We start from the raw sequence: 15,912 nt of genomic DNA, 5'->3' as shown, positions 1-15,912 counted from the left end.
CATGTGTGAGCTAAAAGGCTTTAATATTAGGCACTTAAATCTTTGTTAAAAACACACTTCTTATATAAAAGCAAACGTAATAGGCTGATTAAGGACATGTTCAAAATGATCTCTTCCTGAAGTAACTTAAATGTGTTTTTAATAAAATGTAAGAAATAATAAAAAATATATATATATATATTAGCAAAATAAGGTTACAAATGCTTAATTACACTAAGCATGGACTGTTTTCATATTATTTTTATTATTTATAGAATTGGATTATAGTCCATATTATGCAAATGTTGTACCTGCAAAAGTAATATTGACAATAATTTTACGAACGCACACACACACACACATTTTTATTTTTTTAAACACCATTTTAAGGTCAAAATTATTAGCCCCTTTAAGCTATATTTTTTTCAAAAATCCACAGAACAAACCATCGTTATACAATAACTTGCCTAATTACCCTAACCTGCCTAGTCTTTAAATGTCACTTTAAGCTGAATACTAGCGTCTTGAAAGATATCTAGTCTAATATTATTTACTGTCATCATGGCAAAGATAAAATAAATCAGTTATTAGAGATGAGTTATTAAAACTATTATGTGTAGAAATGAGTCTGAAATATCTGCTCTCTGTTAAACAGAAATTGGGATAATAAAAAAATAAACAGGGGCCTTAAACTGTATATGCAAAATAAAACTGAAACACTGGCTAATTTAGCATTGGAGATATCATGGCTCTTTCGTCATTCAATGTTATTACACCATTCAAAATTTTAGTTTTTGTATTTTTGTATTGAAGTCAAAAGATATATTAAAGTAGAATGAAACAGCCCTGATCTTCTTCTTTTGCAAAATTCCTGTCATTTTTCCCCTGCAAATTAGATTTTTTAAATCGGCTTGATTATTTTAAAACCGAAAGCAAAGTCTGTCAACTGGTGTTTTTCCATAAGATACACCTTTGCAAATCTTTTAGTTTATGTGTTAAATCTTTAATGTGCTTTTTAGTCATTTTATTCTATTCAAAGCAGCACCCAGAAGCGAATTTATCCTCGAAAACATGGCATGAGAGCGATGCATGTGTTGGATGATTGCTTTTTTTAACCGCGCGATTAATTCCTGATCCTTTGCATAAAGTTTTTTAATCAAAAGACAGGTAATTTAATTAATTTCGATGTGCTAAAATATTTAAACGAATTTTATTATTTTTTAAAAAGCATATATACATAATAAAACTGTAAAACAGAATAAAGTGGATGGTCTAATGGGAAATAAAGGAAATTAGTTATATATTTCATTATTTAATAAATAGAATAGGCTTGTCCAGTGGTTCTCAAACTTTGTCATCAAGTAACACCTCAGAAAAAATGGTCTCTCCAAGCACTACCATAAGTAACAGTATTGAAATACAGTAGCATAGTAGGCCTAATTAAGCAGCTACAGCTCTGTACAGTTCAAAAACAAGGCAGATTAATTCCTATTGTTAAGAATATTCATTATTTTTAGCCACTTTAAACGTTATAAATAGTTTGAACAATAACACTGTATTGTGCTTACAGATAAAAAACAAACAAACAATATGTCAACATTTTAATTAAAACGTGCTTTAAAAGTTGAATTAAAATGGTAGACTTTTAGGTGGTAGAAATTTTAGCTTAAATTAAACGTTAAAACGGCTGTCAAGAACAACACTGGGTGCTTGTTGCTTCAACACTGTTGATAAGCTGTGGTGGGCGTTTCCTATCAGTCTCACACTGAACACAGTCGACCAATCACAACAGACTGGGTCATCAAACCAATCACTCCAGATTAGCATCACACAAAGGAAGGGTTTGGTAATAATGAACCACTGAACAAATCACATGAGAGTCATCGGGATCATTAGGTAACAAAACATACTATAAGACAAAGTGTTCTTTAAACTTGCATGAGCATCGGCCTGTTGTTGGAGACCCCAAAACCAAAACAGGAGCTTTGATAATGCATAATAAGGGCACTTTAACTGTGAAATCTGGTGCTTGTGAATATAAAGTTGAGTTTTCAGGTAGGGAAATTATAACTCTCTGTTAAAGCCCCTTTGTATGAACTCTCAGATGTTTCTTCAGCTCTGCAGCCCTCAAAATTGTTTTTCTTTTTGTTTAATTTGTGTGTTTTCTCTCCAGTGTGGATCAGCGCGTGTTTCTTAAGGTTTGATGATTGTCCAAAACTCATCCCACACTGAGTACATGTGAACGGTTTCTCTCCGGTGTGAATCCTCTCGTGTTTTTTTAGGTATCCTGAATCTCTGAACGTCTTGTCGCAGTGTGAACACTTGTACGGCTTCTCTTCAGTGTGAATCAGCTGGTGTCGTCTCAAGTCCCCAGCTGTAATAAAACTCTTCCCACACTTAAAGCACACAAACTCTCTCACGCCAGTGTGGATCTTCTGATGTGCATTTAAACTTGACTGCTGTGTAAAACATTTTCCACACTCCGAACAGGAATAAAGCTTCTCGTTTGTATGAAATCTGAGATGGATCTTCAGCTCTGAAGGCCTCAGAAATGTTTTGCTGCACTGATCACACTTGTGATTTTTCTCTCCAGTGTGTCGCTGCGTGTGTTCATTAAAGTTTGAAAACTGTCTGAAACTCTTCCCACATTGAGTACACTTGTACGGTTTCTCTCCAGTGTGAATCATCTCGTGTGTTTTCAATATTTGTAACCGCTTGAATCTCTTGTCGCAGAGTGAACACTTGTACGGTTTCTCTCCAGTGTGAATCCTCATGTGCTGTTTTAAATGATGAGCTGTAATAAAACCCTTCTCACACTTAAAGCAGACAAACTCTCTCACGCCAGTGTGGATCTTCTGATGTGCTGTTAAATTTGACTGCTGTGTAAAACCCTTCCCACACTCAGAACATAAATAGGGCTTCTCATTTGAATGAACTCTAAGATGGATCTTCAGCCCTGAAGCCCTCAAAAATGTTTTACTGCACTGATCACACTTGTGTGTTTTCTCTCCAGTGTGGATCTTCATATGACGATTGAGATCACATTTCTGACTGAAACTCTTTCCACACTGAGTGCAGGTGAAACCATTCCTGGATGCTGTTTTCACTGAAAAACTATTTTCAATCTCCAACTGAGTTTCACTTTCACTTTGGACATGATGTTTCTCCTCATCTTCACTCAGATCTTCGCTCTCCTCCTTCACCACCACTTCTGAAAATGAATAAGTCACATATTAATAGTTTAGTTTTTTATCCACACAGTCAAGTGATCAGGAATGAGAGCATTGGAGTAAGTGGTGAAATATGTTTGCACCTTGGCTTTAATTTTTAATAAAGCTATAGTTAATCCAGTGTGTGTGCGTGTTAGCCTTGCTGTAGCTATAAGCTCAGAAGGTGGTATAACTTTGTTTAATAGCAACAGAAACGCAGCATTGAGAAGCCTTTACGATTAAGTAACCATGACGAATTAAATTGTGGTTAATAGACTGATTTCACGCGGCCGCCATTTTCAAAAGCGAAATCGAGGCTGCGGTGGGAAGAAACCCGGAAGTATCATTGAGAGTTACATAGGAATGTTGTGTAACTGGCTGTATATCTTATCAGCGAAGAGAAAGTGACACAAATTTATAATATCTCCGCCTTCCGGGTGACCCGAAGGTCCAATCTGAATGAATGCTGAATATAAAAAGGGATATCAGAGCTCATTTTTAGCTAAGTTAAGGGAAATGGCACTAGTTAGCTAACGTTTTCTTTCCCAAACACACGTTTTAGATGCTATTCATCAAACTTGAGTTAATAAACTGAATCTTTCACTATATTAGACTTGTCACGATACTGAATTAGAAGACCGGCAACTTCGCGCTAACATTTAAGGCACTGTTGATGGCTTTCTTGAAACAGCGCTGATTTGCTATTGTGTTCACGTGTTCAACAGAAATGCTTGTGATTGGCCGAGAAGGTCATCAGTTCACCCACCGCTGTATACTGAGCACAAACCAATGACTGTAAAAAATATGGACGACGCGACAGCCCCTTTTCCCATTGAACGCCTTGAGGGCAAAACGCCTGCTTGACGGGCACAAACTGTCGCAAAAGACTGCTGAAATTGGAGCTTTGACATGCGCAGAAGGACTGTCTGATGGAGCCAGAGGAGGAGCCGCGAAAATGAGCGGAGTCGAGCTTCCAACCAAACGCTTTATGTAAAATCAACCACGCCCCCCGAACTGCTCAGCATGCGTTTGCTGTCATATCAACACAAATGGATGTAATAACGTTAACAAATATGAGGGTTTTATATATTCAATCGCGCCAGCTCCGGACCGCAGCGCATAACATACTCGTGGAGTCGCGGGCTGATTCCGGCTCGCATGCGGCAGCGCCTGCTCGGGCTGGAATCGGGTAGTGAGTCCAGGCATCCGGAGTAGGTGCAGCAGAGGTAGTCAGTCTGAGCTCTGAGGGGTAAGTCTCCGGCAATCGAGAATCTAGCCGGAACTGGCCAGAGTGTGTTTTGCTACCTGGTTGGTTAGGCGTGTATCAGCAAACTAATAAAGCCCGAAAAAAGCCCTGACCTTAGCGAATAAACAGTGTTCCACCAGGATCATGTATGTCAGAAACTGTAGTTTACTGCTGAACTCATTTTGTCATGGTAAAATAACACAGAAATCCAATAATAACACTTCAGTCTCCTGCCGAAGCTCAGACGCGCTGCTTTGAGAAACTGTCAATCACAGCTGTCAATCACGATGACACGCCCAGCATTAAATTACTGCTAAAAACAAACTGTTTACAAAAATGAAGATCTGCACCTATTTCAGCACAATAACCAGTGCCTTAATCCACCAGAACCATCTTTCAGGACATTTTATTGCAAGTGTAATATTTTTTTTTATTTGGGCTCAAGTCTCCTTCATTAACACGGAGGAGGCGGGCTTTATGACTTGTACTGCAGCCAGCCCCCAGAGGGCGATCTAACGGCTGAGATCTTCACTCAAACACAGGGTTGCGGCACACTTGGCACAAACACAGATGAGCCAAGCGATCTGCTGGATGACTCGACTGATCTTGACGGCTGCTTCGCACTCCAGTCCGTGTATCTGTGCTTGCACTGGGTGAAGAGCGGTAAACTGAGCGCAAACTAAACACAGATACACGGAGACTGAAGCGCGATGCCGTGAAGATCAGTCGAGTCATCCGCGCTCAGCAGCGCTTCAATGTTAGCGGGAAACAGCCGGGTTTAAAACTTAAGTACCGGGACAACACTATTATATACAACACGAGGGTGTGCAGCAGAGGACTGCAGTGTTTTATCACTCACCGGGTTACATAGACTGAAGCAGGAAAGCGTCCTCACAGTGTTTCACTAGTGTCATGAGCTGAAGCCTAGGAGGACACTTAAGCTTATCACTGAGATTGTGATCTTGTTTGATGCTAAATTGCTTTTAATTGTTTAAAATAAACTTACTGAATAATATTAAAGTGATGGTTACACCATTTCTGCATTTTGAAATCTCTGCAGCAGCTGGAGGTTTATAGTACACGGCATGTTACTGCAATGTTTACAGTGCTGAACCTATACTTCCGGGTTTCTTCCCACCGCAGCCTCGCTTTGATTCTGTAAAATGGCGGCCGCGTGAAATAAGCGTATAGTGAAATCAGTTAATCGTTGCATCCCTAGCAGGGAGTTAACTTTACATTTGCTCAAAAGGGAATTAGCATAAAGGTGCAGTATGAAAGTATGACCCCCAGTGGGTGAACTAGACATTGCACTCTTGGATCAAAACAAACTCAAGTGCATCCTGCATCAACAGGAGCGTGCACAATTATCGAGCCCAAAGGCTAATTTAAAGGGTCACGAAACACCAAAACACATTTTTTGAGCTGTTGACAGTCGTATATGTGTCCCACACTGCTAAAAACACTATTAGGACACCTATATTTCACTAAAAAGTGTAAATTGGTTGTTTTTGCGTTATTTCAAGCAAATTCGTACTTCCGGTTTGAAACGAATTTTTGAAGCTGCGTCACGGTCATGACATAATAGCGTGTATTCCAGCGTGCAGACTGGACGTCTGTGCCAGAGTGTGTCTTATTACGTCTTACAGTGTGCTGCATTAATGCATGAGTAAGGCTTGGTTCAAACCAATCAGCGCGCTCTATTGTGCAACTTCATTAATATTCATTACTATCACCGTGTTTTCAGGACAGAGACGCCATGTTGTGTTGGCAAAACAAGCGTGAAGTGTTGCTTTTATAGTTTGCTGCAGTGAAGTTTTGTTTTCATTTTCTCTCTGTGAGAGCTCAGACTCACGTGTGGATTAACAGTGTACGCGACGCTCGACAACAATAACTTACGTGTCTAAGGAGGATTATTGTTTACCTGAGAGCTGTTCTCATCTGCAAACGCTGAGATCCGGATTCGCTTGTAGTATTCTCTTCATAAAGACGCGGCTCTAGTTGCTGTTGATTGTCCTGTCGCTACAGATTTGGTAAGTGAGTGACCAGTGCTCTTTGTTTATTCAGTTTGTTCGAATCTAACAAACTATTGCAAAGAGTGTAAACACGTTAGCACCACAACCAAACTTTAACCTCGTGTAGGGTTTTCACCGCATTTAGTGACCGGAATAACACACGCAGCTTTCTGACGCTACCTGCCGTGTGCATCTAAGTTTCTGGGAAATGTGGAGGGTTTTTTTTCTCTCATTCTCCATGCGGTATCAAACATTGCTTGAAAAATACACGCTTAGAGCAGTTCCTCGAATCAAATATCTCGTGTGTCGCGAGGGGCATGAATGAATTCCCTGAATGAAAGAGTCAAACTGCGGTCAAAGTCCACCATTTAATAATTTGGCAAATAATTTGACTACAGATGTCCATGTAGGTTAAACACCCTCACTTTCTACTGTGTGTGAGTATTTTGACTCTGAAACTCGCGCGTGCCCAAATAGACACTCCCACACCCTCCCACTTTTCTTCCTCCGACACTCCCTCCTAAACAGAGCTGGACACGCCCACTTTTCTGACTTTTTCCAAAGTAGAGGTGTGAAAATACCCTGCTGAAACGAGGGGGTTTCATGGCCCTTTAAATCATGTTCAAAATTAAAGCAACGTCACGCAAAAGAAGGAATATTTTCAGTTTTTGCCCTAACCAACATCTGAAACTTTAGGAACAGCTTCACTTCTAAACTAGAATGATCACCTCAGGTATATCTTATGTGCTTTATTCAGCGTTAAATGCTAATAATGTGAGGTTGTGAGGTTTACCTTCGTAATATTTGTTATTTGCTAATTAGTAACCACCTCATGTAGAACTCTAAATCTGCGTCTCATTTAGGGGCTGCTACTGTCCATGGGAGGTCTCTTTTTTTGGTTGCGGGCACTTTCTAGGAGAGCCTTCCTGACTGAATGAATCAAATATGCTGTTTTCCACCATGGTGACCCGGAGTGCTGAAATATAATTGGCTAAACTGCACTCAAGACGACCTTTTTGCTAACTACTGATACTGACAACTGAATGATTCACTGATTAATGCGATCAGTTAAACAGCTTAAAATGTCATTATATTTAAGATTTTTAGAGCTTTTTTAAAATGTTTGTTGCGTGAGGAAAAAAAATCAGTCATAACTGTGTCTAGAGAGAATAAATATCAGTCATGTCTAAACTGCCAGGAAACAAAGATACCAGTAAAAAATACTGTAAAATAAAATAAAATAACATTATATATATATATATATATATATATATATATATATATATATATATATATATATATATATATATAGGTGCTCAGTAAGAGTCCAATTTTGTCCTGTTATGCAGCAGCAAAAACGAATGTCATATTAACAACTTCACTGTTCTTCAGCCTGTTTATTGAAGAGTAATGAATAAACACAAACCTATTATTTCTTCAGTCTCTTCCTGTTTAATTCTGCAGGGTTCTGGATCACTCATCTTCTCACTGTCCTTCAATAAACCCTGTCTTTGTCTTTAACTGATGGCGGCAGAGCTTCAGGAGAATAAACAGAGTATGAAGATTAGAGTAGATTATGTAATTTCCTTAACCTCCTAGGGCTTGAGTGTCCACAGCCCATTTCAGCTCTTAAGTGGCTGTTTAAAATACTTTGAATGTTTATATTTTGTTACAGACATACAGTGTCATCTTATAACTGTTTTGCAGCATATGAAAAGTCCCAAACACTACTTTTAACTGTCCAAAATGGAGAATTTTTTTTTTGTTTTTACTCTCTAATAGTCAAAGCAAGTAAAAAAAATCTATGTTAAATATGCATACAATTTTTTGGGGGAAATTGGGAACACAAGTTCACATATATGGACATCATTTTTTCTTTCTTTCTTTCTATTATTTCTAAAAGTACATCATATTAAAAGATGATACTTAGATTTGTATTCTAATAAGGTTCCAATAAGCCTATATATATATATATATATATATATATATATATATATATATATATATATATATATATATATATATATATATATATATAAATAATGCATGTAAAAAACATCTTGGGCCTTAAGAGCATAAGTCAGGTGACACTATTATTTTTCAATTAACAGTAATATATAGTATTGGTATTTATACCAATAAAGCAATTACGAGTGCTAGCACTCATGTCTATGTACAGTTTAACAACATAAATGGACTTAAGCAGTTTTAATTTACTAGAACTTCTATGTTAAGCTGTTTTGACACTATCTACATTGTTGAAAGATTAATTGAAATTAATGGAAAACATATGGGAAATCACACAAAAAACGTTGAAAAATTAAGATTAAAATGACCACAAACTATTTATTTTATGTTTTCTGCATCAAACGTATTATATCTGACACAGTTTAATCCTCATTATTTCCCTTCACGGATCATACTTGACGATATTACGAACACAAACACAGTAAAACCCAAACACTGAGCTGATTTTGTCCTCTCAGAGCTGCTCTTTGCCTGCTGTATTGTTTTGGTCAGCAGACACACAGATAGAGGTGAACTCAATGCAGAAACTAGTCGCAGATTGTCGCTTTAATAAACTGTAAAGTGTGTTTTATTGTTGTGTAAACACGAGAAAAAGCGAAAACGACTCACCTCAGCTCTGAAGACTCGACGCTGAATGAACGCGTCAGCGCTGACGTCATCACGGCGAGGCGGGAGCAACGGAGGATCAATAAAAGCAAAATAACCAACAAATAAATAAAAAGGATCGTTAAAAAACGCGCTAATTAAAACACAGCTGAAAGATTAAACAGACGCTAATGTAGACAAAAGCATTTTTATCAATCATGTATGAAGAAAAACGTTTATTTAGGTACTTAAAACGTTAAAATTCCCTCAACACATGTAATAAGCCTACTTAATGGCTAACAGACATGCCTAAACTGATCTGTTCCTGAAGTTACAAAAATGAGTTTTTAATAAAATTTAAGGATTAGTAAAATTGTTTCCCAGTGCTGGGTTGCAGCTGGAAGGGCATCCGCTGCGTAAAACATATGATGAATAAGTAGACAGTTCATTCCGCTGTGGCAACCCCTGATTAATAAATGGACTAAGCCGAAAAAAAAATTAATTAATAATACAATTATTTTTAAAAACAGCAAACATATTGTATATCATCTATAATTGAAAGTGTACAGCTTTTCATTCCTGATCAGGTACATATTGTAGACGATGATAAAAAATGATCATACTATATTGACTGGGTTACCAGTTACTGGGCTGTTTAACTCTGACATCAGGTGTTTGTGAATGTAGAGCAGTGGTCACCAAACTTGTTCCTGATGGGACGGTGTCCTGCAGATTTTAGCTCCAACCCTAATCAAACACACCTGAACAAGCTAATCAAGGTCTTACTAGGTATACTTGAAACATCCAGTCAGGTGTGTTGAGGAGGTTGGAGCTAAACCCTGCAGGGACACCGGCCCTTCAGGACAGAGAATGGTGACCCCTGATGTAGAGTTTTCAGGAAGGTAAATTTCAAAAATGTAGATCAGGGGGTGCCCAGACTCGATCCTGGAGGGCCGGTGTCCTGCATATTTTAGTTCCAACCCCATTTAAACACACTTGAACCAGCTAATCAAGCCCTTTCCAGGTATACTAGAAACTTCCAGTCAGGTGTGTTGAAGGAGGTTAGAGCTAAACTATACAGGACACCGGCCCTCCAGGACCGAGTTTGGACACCCCATATGTAGATAATGTAATGTATTTTGTATTTAATGCCATGTCAGCAACCAATGACAGGAACAATTCAATAATAAGTGAAGTTTAAATTTCGAGAGCATGTGCTCATGATTGACCCAGCTGTTCCACATTAGCTAATCATGATCCTCCAATCAAAGGATCCCAAGTCACTATATAGATCCTCATTTCCTTTCTACAACTATTTTTGTCTGGAGGAAACCCCCCTTCACCCCTTCTTCCACCTTTATCCAGAATGGGCAGCACAGTTGCCCACAGCAAGAATACCAATGGTGTTGGGTCCTCGTTGGACCATCTGGTATTTCTGTACGTAGTTTGCATGTTCTCCTGTGTCCATGTGGGTTTCCCCCGGGTTCCTCCCACCATCCAAATGTGCTCTATATTATAGATAAAAGTAATCCTAAATCTTTTTTCTATTGTCATAAGCCTGGTTTATACTTCTGCGTCAAGTGACCGGCATAACTCACGGCGCAGGCAACGCGCGCAGCTGTGCATTTATACTTCTGCGCGCTGTCTCTGTTGGTCTACATTAACACTTCCGTAACGCTAGTTGGCAGTGAGGTGTAAATGTTCCTCTGTGTCGACTTTCTTCGCTGGTGTTTTGCTTTTCCTGAACACTTCCTGGATGTACAAGTGACTCAAACTCGCTCATTTTGAGGCAGGAACCGGCGGACGTGCAACAACTTTAACTATGAGGTAAACACAAAACAAAACTTTCCATCCGGAGCTCCCTCACGGGACTCCACACTTGTAAACAATCGCTCCATCAGGCTCGCACCAATCGCACAGCTCTCTGTCCCGCCCAGACTCGTCAGCGCTACCAAGCCGACCAATCACAGAGCTTGCGCTACGTGTTTTTGTGACGTGTAGTTACATTTTTTGAGAGGTGCACGTCAGTGACGCCGACGGCCATGGCGAAGGGCTATGCGTCAGCGCAGTAGCATACGCCGGCGTTTGACGCAGAAGTATAAATCAGCCTTTGCTCTCAAGAAGTTCGCCTTTGCTTAAGTAGCAGGGAATTTTGAGATCAACCTGGCTCAATCTCCCCTCACCCTGCGAAGGGGGGGAAGCCCTTGGCTCGAGGATCCCTTGAGCTCAGGGCTCTCTCCCATGACAGCACGCCAAACAAGCTACGTATAAATCGTGAGCTAAGTGCGAACTCTTGAAATATACAATTAAAAAATCAACAAACAAATGAATATGTTGATTAAATAAGATGTTTAGTGTTCATACATGACAAAAACGTAAAAATAAATAAATAAAGCTGATGTCACTTCGCTAAAAATGTCCTAAGAGAGTTAATTTCATAAAAACAAGTCTTCTTGAGTCAATAAAAGCAGGACCTGATGTGTAAAACTCTCTGTTAAAGCACACAAATGAAGCTTTTCCTTTGTATGAACTCTAAGGGTGCTTTCACACCTACACTTTTGTTTCAGAACGTATCTGGTTTGCCCAGTTAGCGCGGTTCGTTTGGCATATGTGAACAGGGCAATCGCGCTCTGTTCCGCGCCAAAGTAATCGCTCCGAGATCGCTTGAATGAGGTGGTCTAGGCTCGATTGAAACGAACCCTGGAGCGGTTCGATTGCAGTGAGAAAGCGATCCGATTCAAGCGCGGTTATATCACAGTGTTTTATGGATATGTAATAGGCTTACGGCTATATGAAGAGAGAATTATGAGTATGGCGGGAAGTTTCGCGAGTCTCCGGATGCCCGTAAACGAGTGATCCCTCCCGGTCCTCAAATAGGCATTGTCGCGCACCCTTCTCACCCCTCCCCACCGCGTCTCTCCTCAGACACGTCGCGCGCGCACCCTGTCAATCACCACCAAACCACCACCTCTCCTGACAGCTGAGCGGGACACTGCAAAATAAACCCTGACACTCTGACCAATGTGAGGAGAGTTTCCCCGCACGTGACTTGTTTTAGCTCTTTTGGTCCGATTAGAAACTTTGCAGTGTGAAAGCGAACCGCTCCAGGAGCAAAGAGCAACAATGTAACAATTTTAATCTCTGTTTCAGAACTACTGAATAGATTCACAGGTGTGAAAGCACCCTAAGATGTTTCTTCAGCTCTGAAGGCCTCAAAAATGTTTTTTTGATTGTTTTATTTGTGGTTTTTCTCTCTAGTGTGGATCAGCACGTGTTTATTAAGGGTTGATAATTGAGTGAAACCTTTCCCACACTGAGTACAAGTGTACGGTTTCTCCCCGGTGTGATCTCTCTCATGTATTTTCAGGTGTCCTGAAACTCTGAATGTTCTGTCGCAGTGTGAACACTTGTACGGTTTCTCTCCAGTGTGGGTCCTCTGGTGTCGTCTCAAGTCTCCAGCTTGAATAAAAGTCTTCCCACACTCAGAACACACAAAGTCCCTCACACCAGTGTGGATCTTCTGATGGCTTTTTAAATGTGACAGCAGTTTAAAACTCTTTCCACACTCAGAGCATGAATACGGCCTCTCGTTTGTGTGAAGTCGAAAGTGGTTCGTCAGCTCTGAAGGCCTCAAAAATGTTTTGTCGCACTGAGCACATTTGTGTGGTTTATTTCCACTGTGAGTCATTTTGTGATTTTTTAGAGTACCAGTCAGTCTGAATCTCTTGTCGCAGTGCGAACACTTGTACGGTTTCTCTCCGGTGTGAATCCTCTGGTGCCGTTTCAATAGATGAGATGTAGTAAAGGTCTTCTTACACTCAGAGCACACAAACTCTTTTACGCCAGTGTGGATCTTCTGATGTGTGTTTAAATTTGACCAATTTCTAAAACTCTTCCCACACTCAGAGCACGGATAAGGCCTCTCGTTTGTATGAACTCTGAGATGGCTCCTCAGCTCTGAAGGCCTCAAAAATGTTTTGCCGCACTGATCACATCTGTGTGTTTTCTCTCCTGTGTGGATCAGCAGATGTGCATTCAGGTTTCCTAAATGATTGAATCTCTTGTCGCAGTGTGAACACTTGAAGGGTTTTTCTCCAGTGTGGATCCTCATGTGACGATTGAGATCATATTTAGAGGTTAAACTCTTTCCACACTGAGTGCAGGTGAAACATTTCACAGCTGTTCTTTCCACCGAAATACTATCTTCAGTCTCTGATTGAGTTTCTTCTTCCCTCTTGACATGATGTTTCTTCTCATCTTCACTCAGTTCTTCACTCTCCTCCTTCACCTTCACATCTGAAAATTAATAAGTCACATGTTAAGAGTTAAGTTTTTTATCCGTACAGTCAAATGATCATTAATAAGAGCATTAATATGTTTAACCGAGATGTGTAAGTGGTCAAATAGGTTTGCACCTAGATGTGCGACGATAACCGTTTTTAAGGTATACCGTGGTTTGGAAAAGTCAAGGTTTTACAACCACCAAAATTTTCTGTAACACCGTTTCTAAAGCCTCCTTTTCACTGCACATGACAAACGACAGACCGGAAGTCATTCATTTCCAATGGAGAGCAGTCCGGGAGTTGCGTTGAGTTCCGATCATCTCCGTATGTGGAAAATTCGGATCCGAATTGAGTTGCGGATCCGTTGAAATATTTGAACTCCTGCAACTAGACCATATGCGACCTGCCGACTAGATATGATGTATTCCAGTGTTGTACAAGCAGGTCTGTGCGCGAGAGATGTGAAATAGGAATTTATTTGGTTATTTTTTAATTATAAAAAGTCTATATTAAAAAAAAACTTTTCTGTTCATAAATGTAAGTAAGAAAGTAATAAAAATATATATTTTTAATGTTGTCTTTTAATGCGGTCTATGAGTTTCCAGTATTCATTCAACCATGTAAACGCACAGAGAATAAAGGCTCTTGGTTTTGCACTCCTTTATTTCGGACACCAGCTTCAATCAGCTTCTCCCCCGTGGTGCACGACAACACTGAAAATACTGTACAGCTGCCACAAGGGGGCGTATTCCGACAGTCGCATCCTAATGTCGTGTGCAGTGGAAAGGCGGCTTAAGGTATGTGTAAGAACAGTATCTCCAGCAGTAAAAATATCCAAAGATGCCGTTTTAAATTGTAAAGAAATCTGTGTTTTTGAAACAATTGAAGACAGCAGAAGTCAATTAATCATTTAGCCTGACATGCTCACTGCTCCAAACTATCATAAATCTTTAAAAAAAATAAATTATATTGTTTTCAAAGGGGAAAAAAAGTTTTAGTTTTTTTAAACCCAGACATTTAAAAAGAACATATTTTAGAGCAGTGATCACAATATCATGATATTTTTATCCAAGTTTATCATACTGTCTAAATCTTGTGCCGGCCCATGCCTTTTTGCACCTTGGCTTTTATAGGCATGACACATTTAAAGACTCTCACTAGGCATGGTTGCCTTGAACCAAGACTGGGGACAATTGTCACAATTGGCAGACACCATTATTGAAGAGTATTGAATAAACACAAACCTATTAGTTCTTCAGTCTCTTCCTGTTTAATTCTGCAGGGTTCTGGATTACTCATCTTCAATAAACTCTGTCTTTGTCTTTCACTGATGGTGGCAGAGCTTCAGGAGAAGAAACAGAGAAATCTGATTCATTTGCACTGATAGAGGACATAAAACTTTATGATGTTATATCTTGTTATACAATATGGGATTTCCAGTCAGGTGACACTACTGCAATTAATTAAAAAAACTGCTTTGCATTCATACTAATGTAAAGTATGTATACCAATAAAGCAATTAGATTGCTAGCACTCACATGTCTATGTATAGTTTAACAACATAACTGGACTGAAGCAGTTTTAATTGACTAGAACTTCTTCTTGTGAAAGCGCTGTAGAAACAAAGATGAATTGAAATGAATGGAAAACACGTGAAAACCAACAAATAAAGCGTTGGAAAATTAAGTATCCCACAAAACTATTTATTTGATGTTTTCTGCATCAAACTTAATATATCTGCCACAGTATAATCCCCATTATTTTCCTTCACAGATCATACTCGACGAATACAAACACAGTAAAACTCAAACACATTCACTCATATTGTCCTCTCAGAGCTCCTCTCTGCCTGCTGTACACACAGATAGAGGTGAACTCAATGCAGAAACTAGTCGCAGATTGTCGCTTTAATAAACTGTAAAGTGTGTTTTATTGTTGTGTAAACACGAGAAAAAGCGTCAACGACTCACCTCAGCTCTGAAGACTCGACGCTGGATGAACGCGTCAGTGCTGACGTCATCACGGTGAGGCGGGAGCAACTGGAGCAACTGACGTGCCAAAAAAACAAAAAACTAATGTTTTAATGTTAAAATGAACTCAAATGTAAAAACCTATCATCATAAGCATATACTTCACAGCTAACAGACATAACAGAAATTATCTATTCCTGAAGTAACTAAAATTAGTTTTTAATCGAATGTAAGAGTATAAAATCATTTAAAAAATATCAGCAAAAAAATAATAATAAAAACACAAACGTATCATCTATTATCTCTCCTAATCAGGCACGATTTGTACATGTTGAAAAAGTTGATAAAACATTAACAGCTTAACAAATAACAGAATTACAGGCGATGAACATTCATATGAAAATGTAACGTTATACAAATAAAAGAGTTGTAATATATGAATTGTAATGCAAATACTTAAAAACTTTTGTATATAGGAAGCATTTTAGACTAGGCCCACCCGGAATCTGTGCGTGCAGAATTCGGCAGATTTTTAGCCCAACATTAATTTTATCTGCTTGAGTAAATGTGTGTAAATCTATATTTATTCAGTTTTTAAAT

The 15,912-nt window shown here is 39.1% G+C and overlaps 2 protein-coding genes across 8 annotated transcripts; both read right to left on the bottom strand.

The window, feature by feature from the left end:
• Window positions 1–222: 222 nt before the first annotated feature.
• Window positions 223–9,125, bottom strand: LOC100148332 (uncharacterized). The gene is made up of 3 exons (NM_001446848.1): window positions 9,084–9,125; window positions 7,873–7,982; window positions 223–3,190 (listed from the first exon to the last, which is right to left on the bottom strand). The coding sequence occupies exons 2-3, from the start codon at window positions 7,925–7,927 to the stop codon at window positions 2,031–2,033; spliced, it is 1,215 nt and encodes a 404-aa protein (NP_001433777.1). The 5' UTR covers window positions 7,928–7,982; window positions 9,084–9,125; the 3' UTR covers window positions 223–2,030.
• Window positions 9,126–9,265: 140 nt separating this feature from the next.
• On the bottom strand, window positions 9,266–15,365 carry LOC147831425 (uncharacterized). 7 transcript variants are annotated; one of them, XR_015945652.1, is made up of 4 exons: window positions 15,313–15,365; window positions 14,587–14,684; window positions 10,160–13,355; window positions 9,266–10,004 (listed from the first exon to the last, which is right to left on the bottom strand). XR_015945652.1 is itself a non-coding variant. In XM_087303561.1 (4 exons), the coding sequence occupies exons 1-4, from the start codon at window positions 15,360–15,362 to the stop codon at window positions 12,295–12,297; spliced, it is 1,284 nt and encodes a 427-aa protein (XP_087159687.1). In that variant the 5' UTR covers window positions 15,363–15,365; the 3' UTR covers window positions 9,266–12,294. The 7 variants fall into 7 exon arrangements, 2 of the variants coding, with proteins under 2 accessions (XP_087159687.1, XP_088507761.1); XR_015945653.1 differs by having other exon boundaries at window positions 9,266–10,020; window positions 10,173–13,355; XR_015945654.1 differs by having other exon boundaries at window positions 10,173–13,355.
• Between the last annotated feature and the right edge of the window lie 547 nt (window positions 15,366–15,912).

Source organism: Danio rerio, chromosome 22, assembly GCF_052040795.2.
Source record: "Danio rerio strain M-AB ecotype USA chromosome 22, GRCz13ab, whole genome shotgun sequence".
Classification (NCBI taxonomy): domain Eukaryota; kingdom Metazoa; phylum Chordata; class Actinopteri; order Cypriniformes; family Danionidae; genus Danio; species Danio rerio.
Note: the sequence above shows the minus strand (reverse complement) of the source record. Positions and strands in the feature narration are given on the sequence as shown.

What these genes read in the sequence shown, in the direction of transcription:
- LOC147831425 (XM_087303561.1), bottom strand. Translation starts at nt 15,362, where the DNA reads ATGACGTCAGCACTGACGCGTTCATCCAGCGTCGAGTCTTCAGAGCTG. An exon ending in GTCGAGTCTTCAGAGCTGAG is followed by an intron (nt 14,956 to 15,312) that starts GTGAGTCGTTGA and finishes TTGTTTCTACAG; the next exon opens with CGCTTTCACAAGAAGAAGTT. An exon ending in GTTAAACTATACATAGACAT is followed by an intron (nt 14,685 to 14,880) that starts GTGAGTGCTAGC and finishes CTTCTCCTGAAG; the next exon opens with CTCTGCCACCATCAGTGAAA.
- LOC100148332 (NM_001446848.1), bottom strand. Translation starts at nt 7,927, where the DNA reads ATGAGTGATCCAGAACCCTGCAGAATTAAACAGGAAGAGACTGAAGAA. An exon ending in AGAGACTGAAGAAATAATAG is followed by an intron (nt 3,191 to 7,872) that starts GTTTGTGTTTAT and finishes ATTCATTTTCAG; the next exon opens with AAGTGGTGGTGAAGGAGGAG.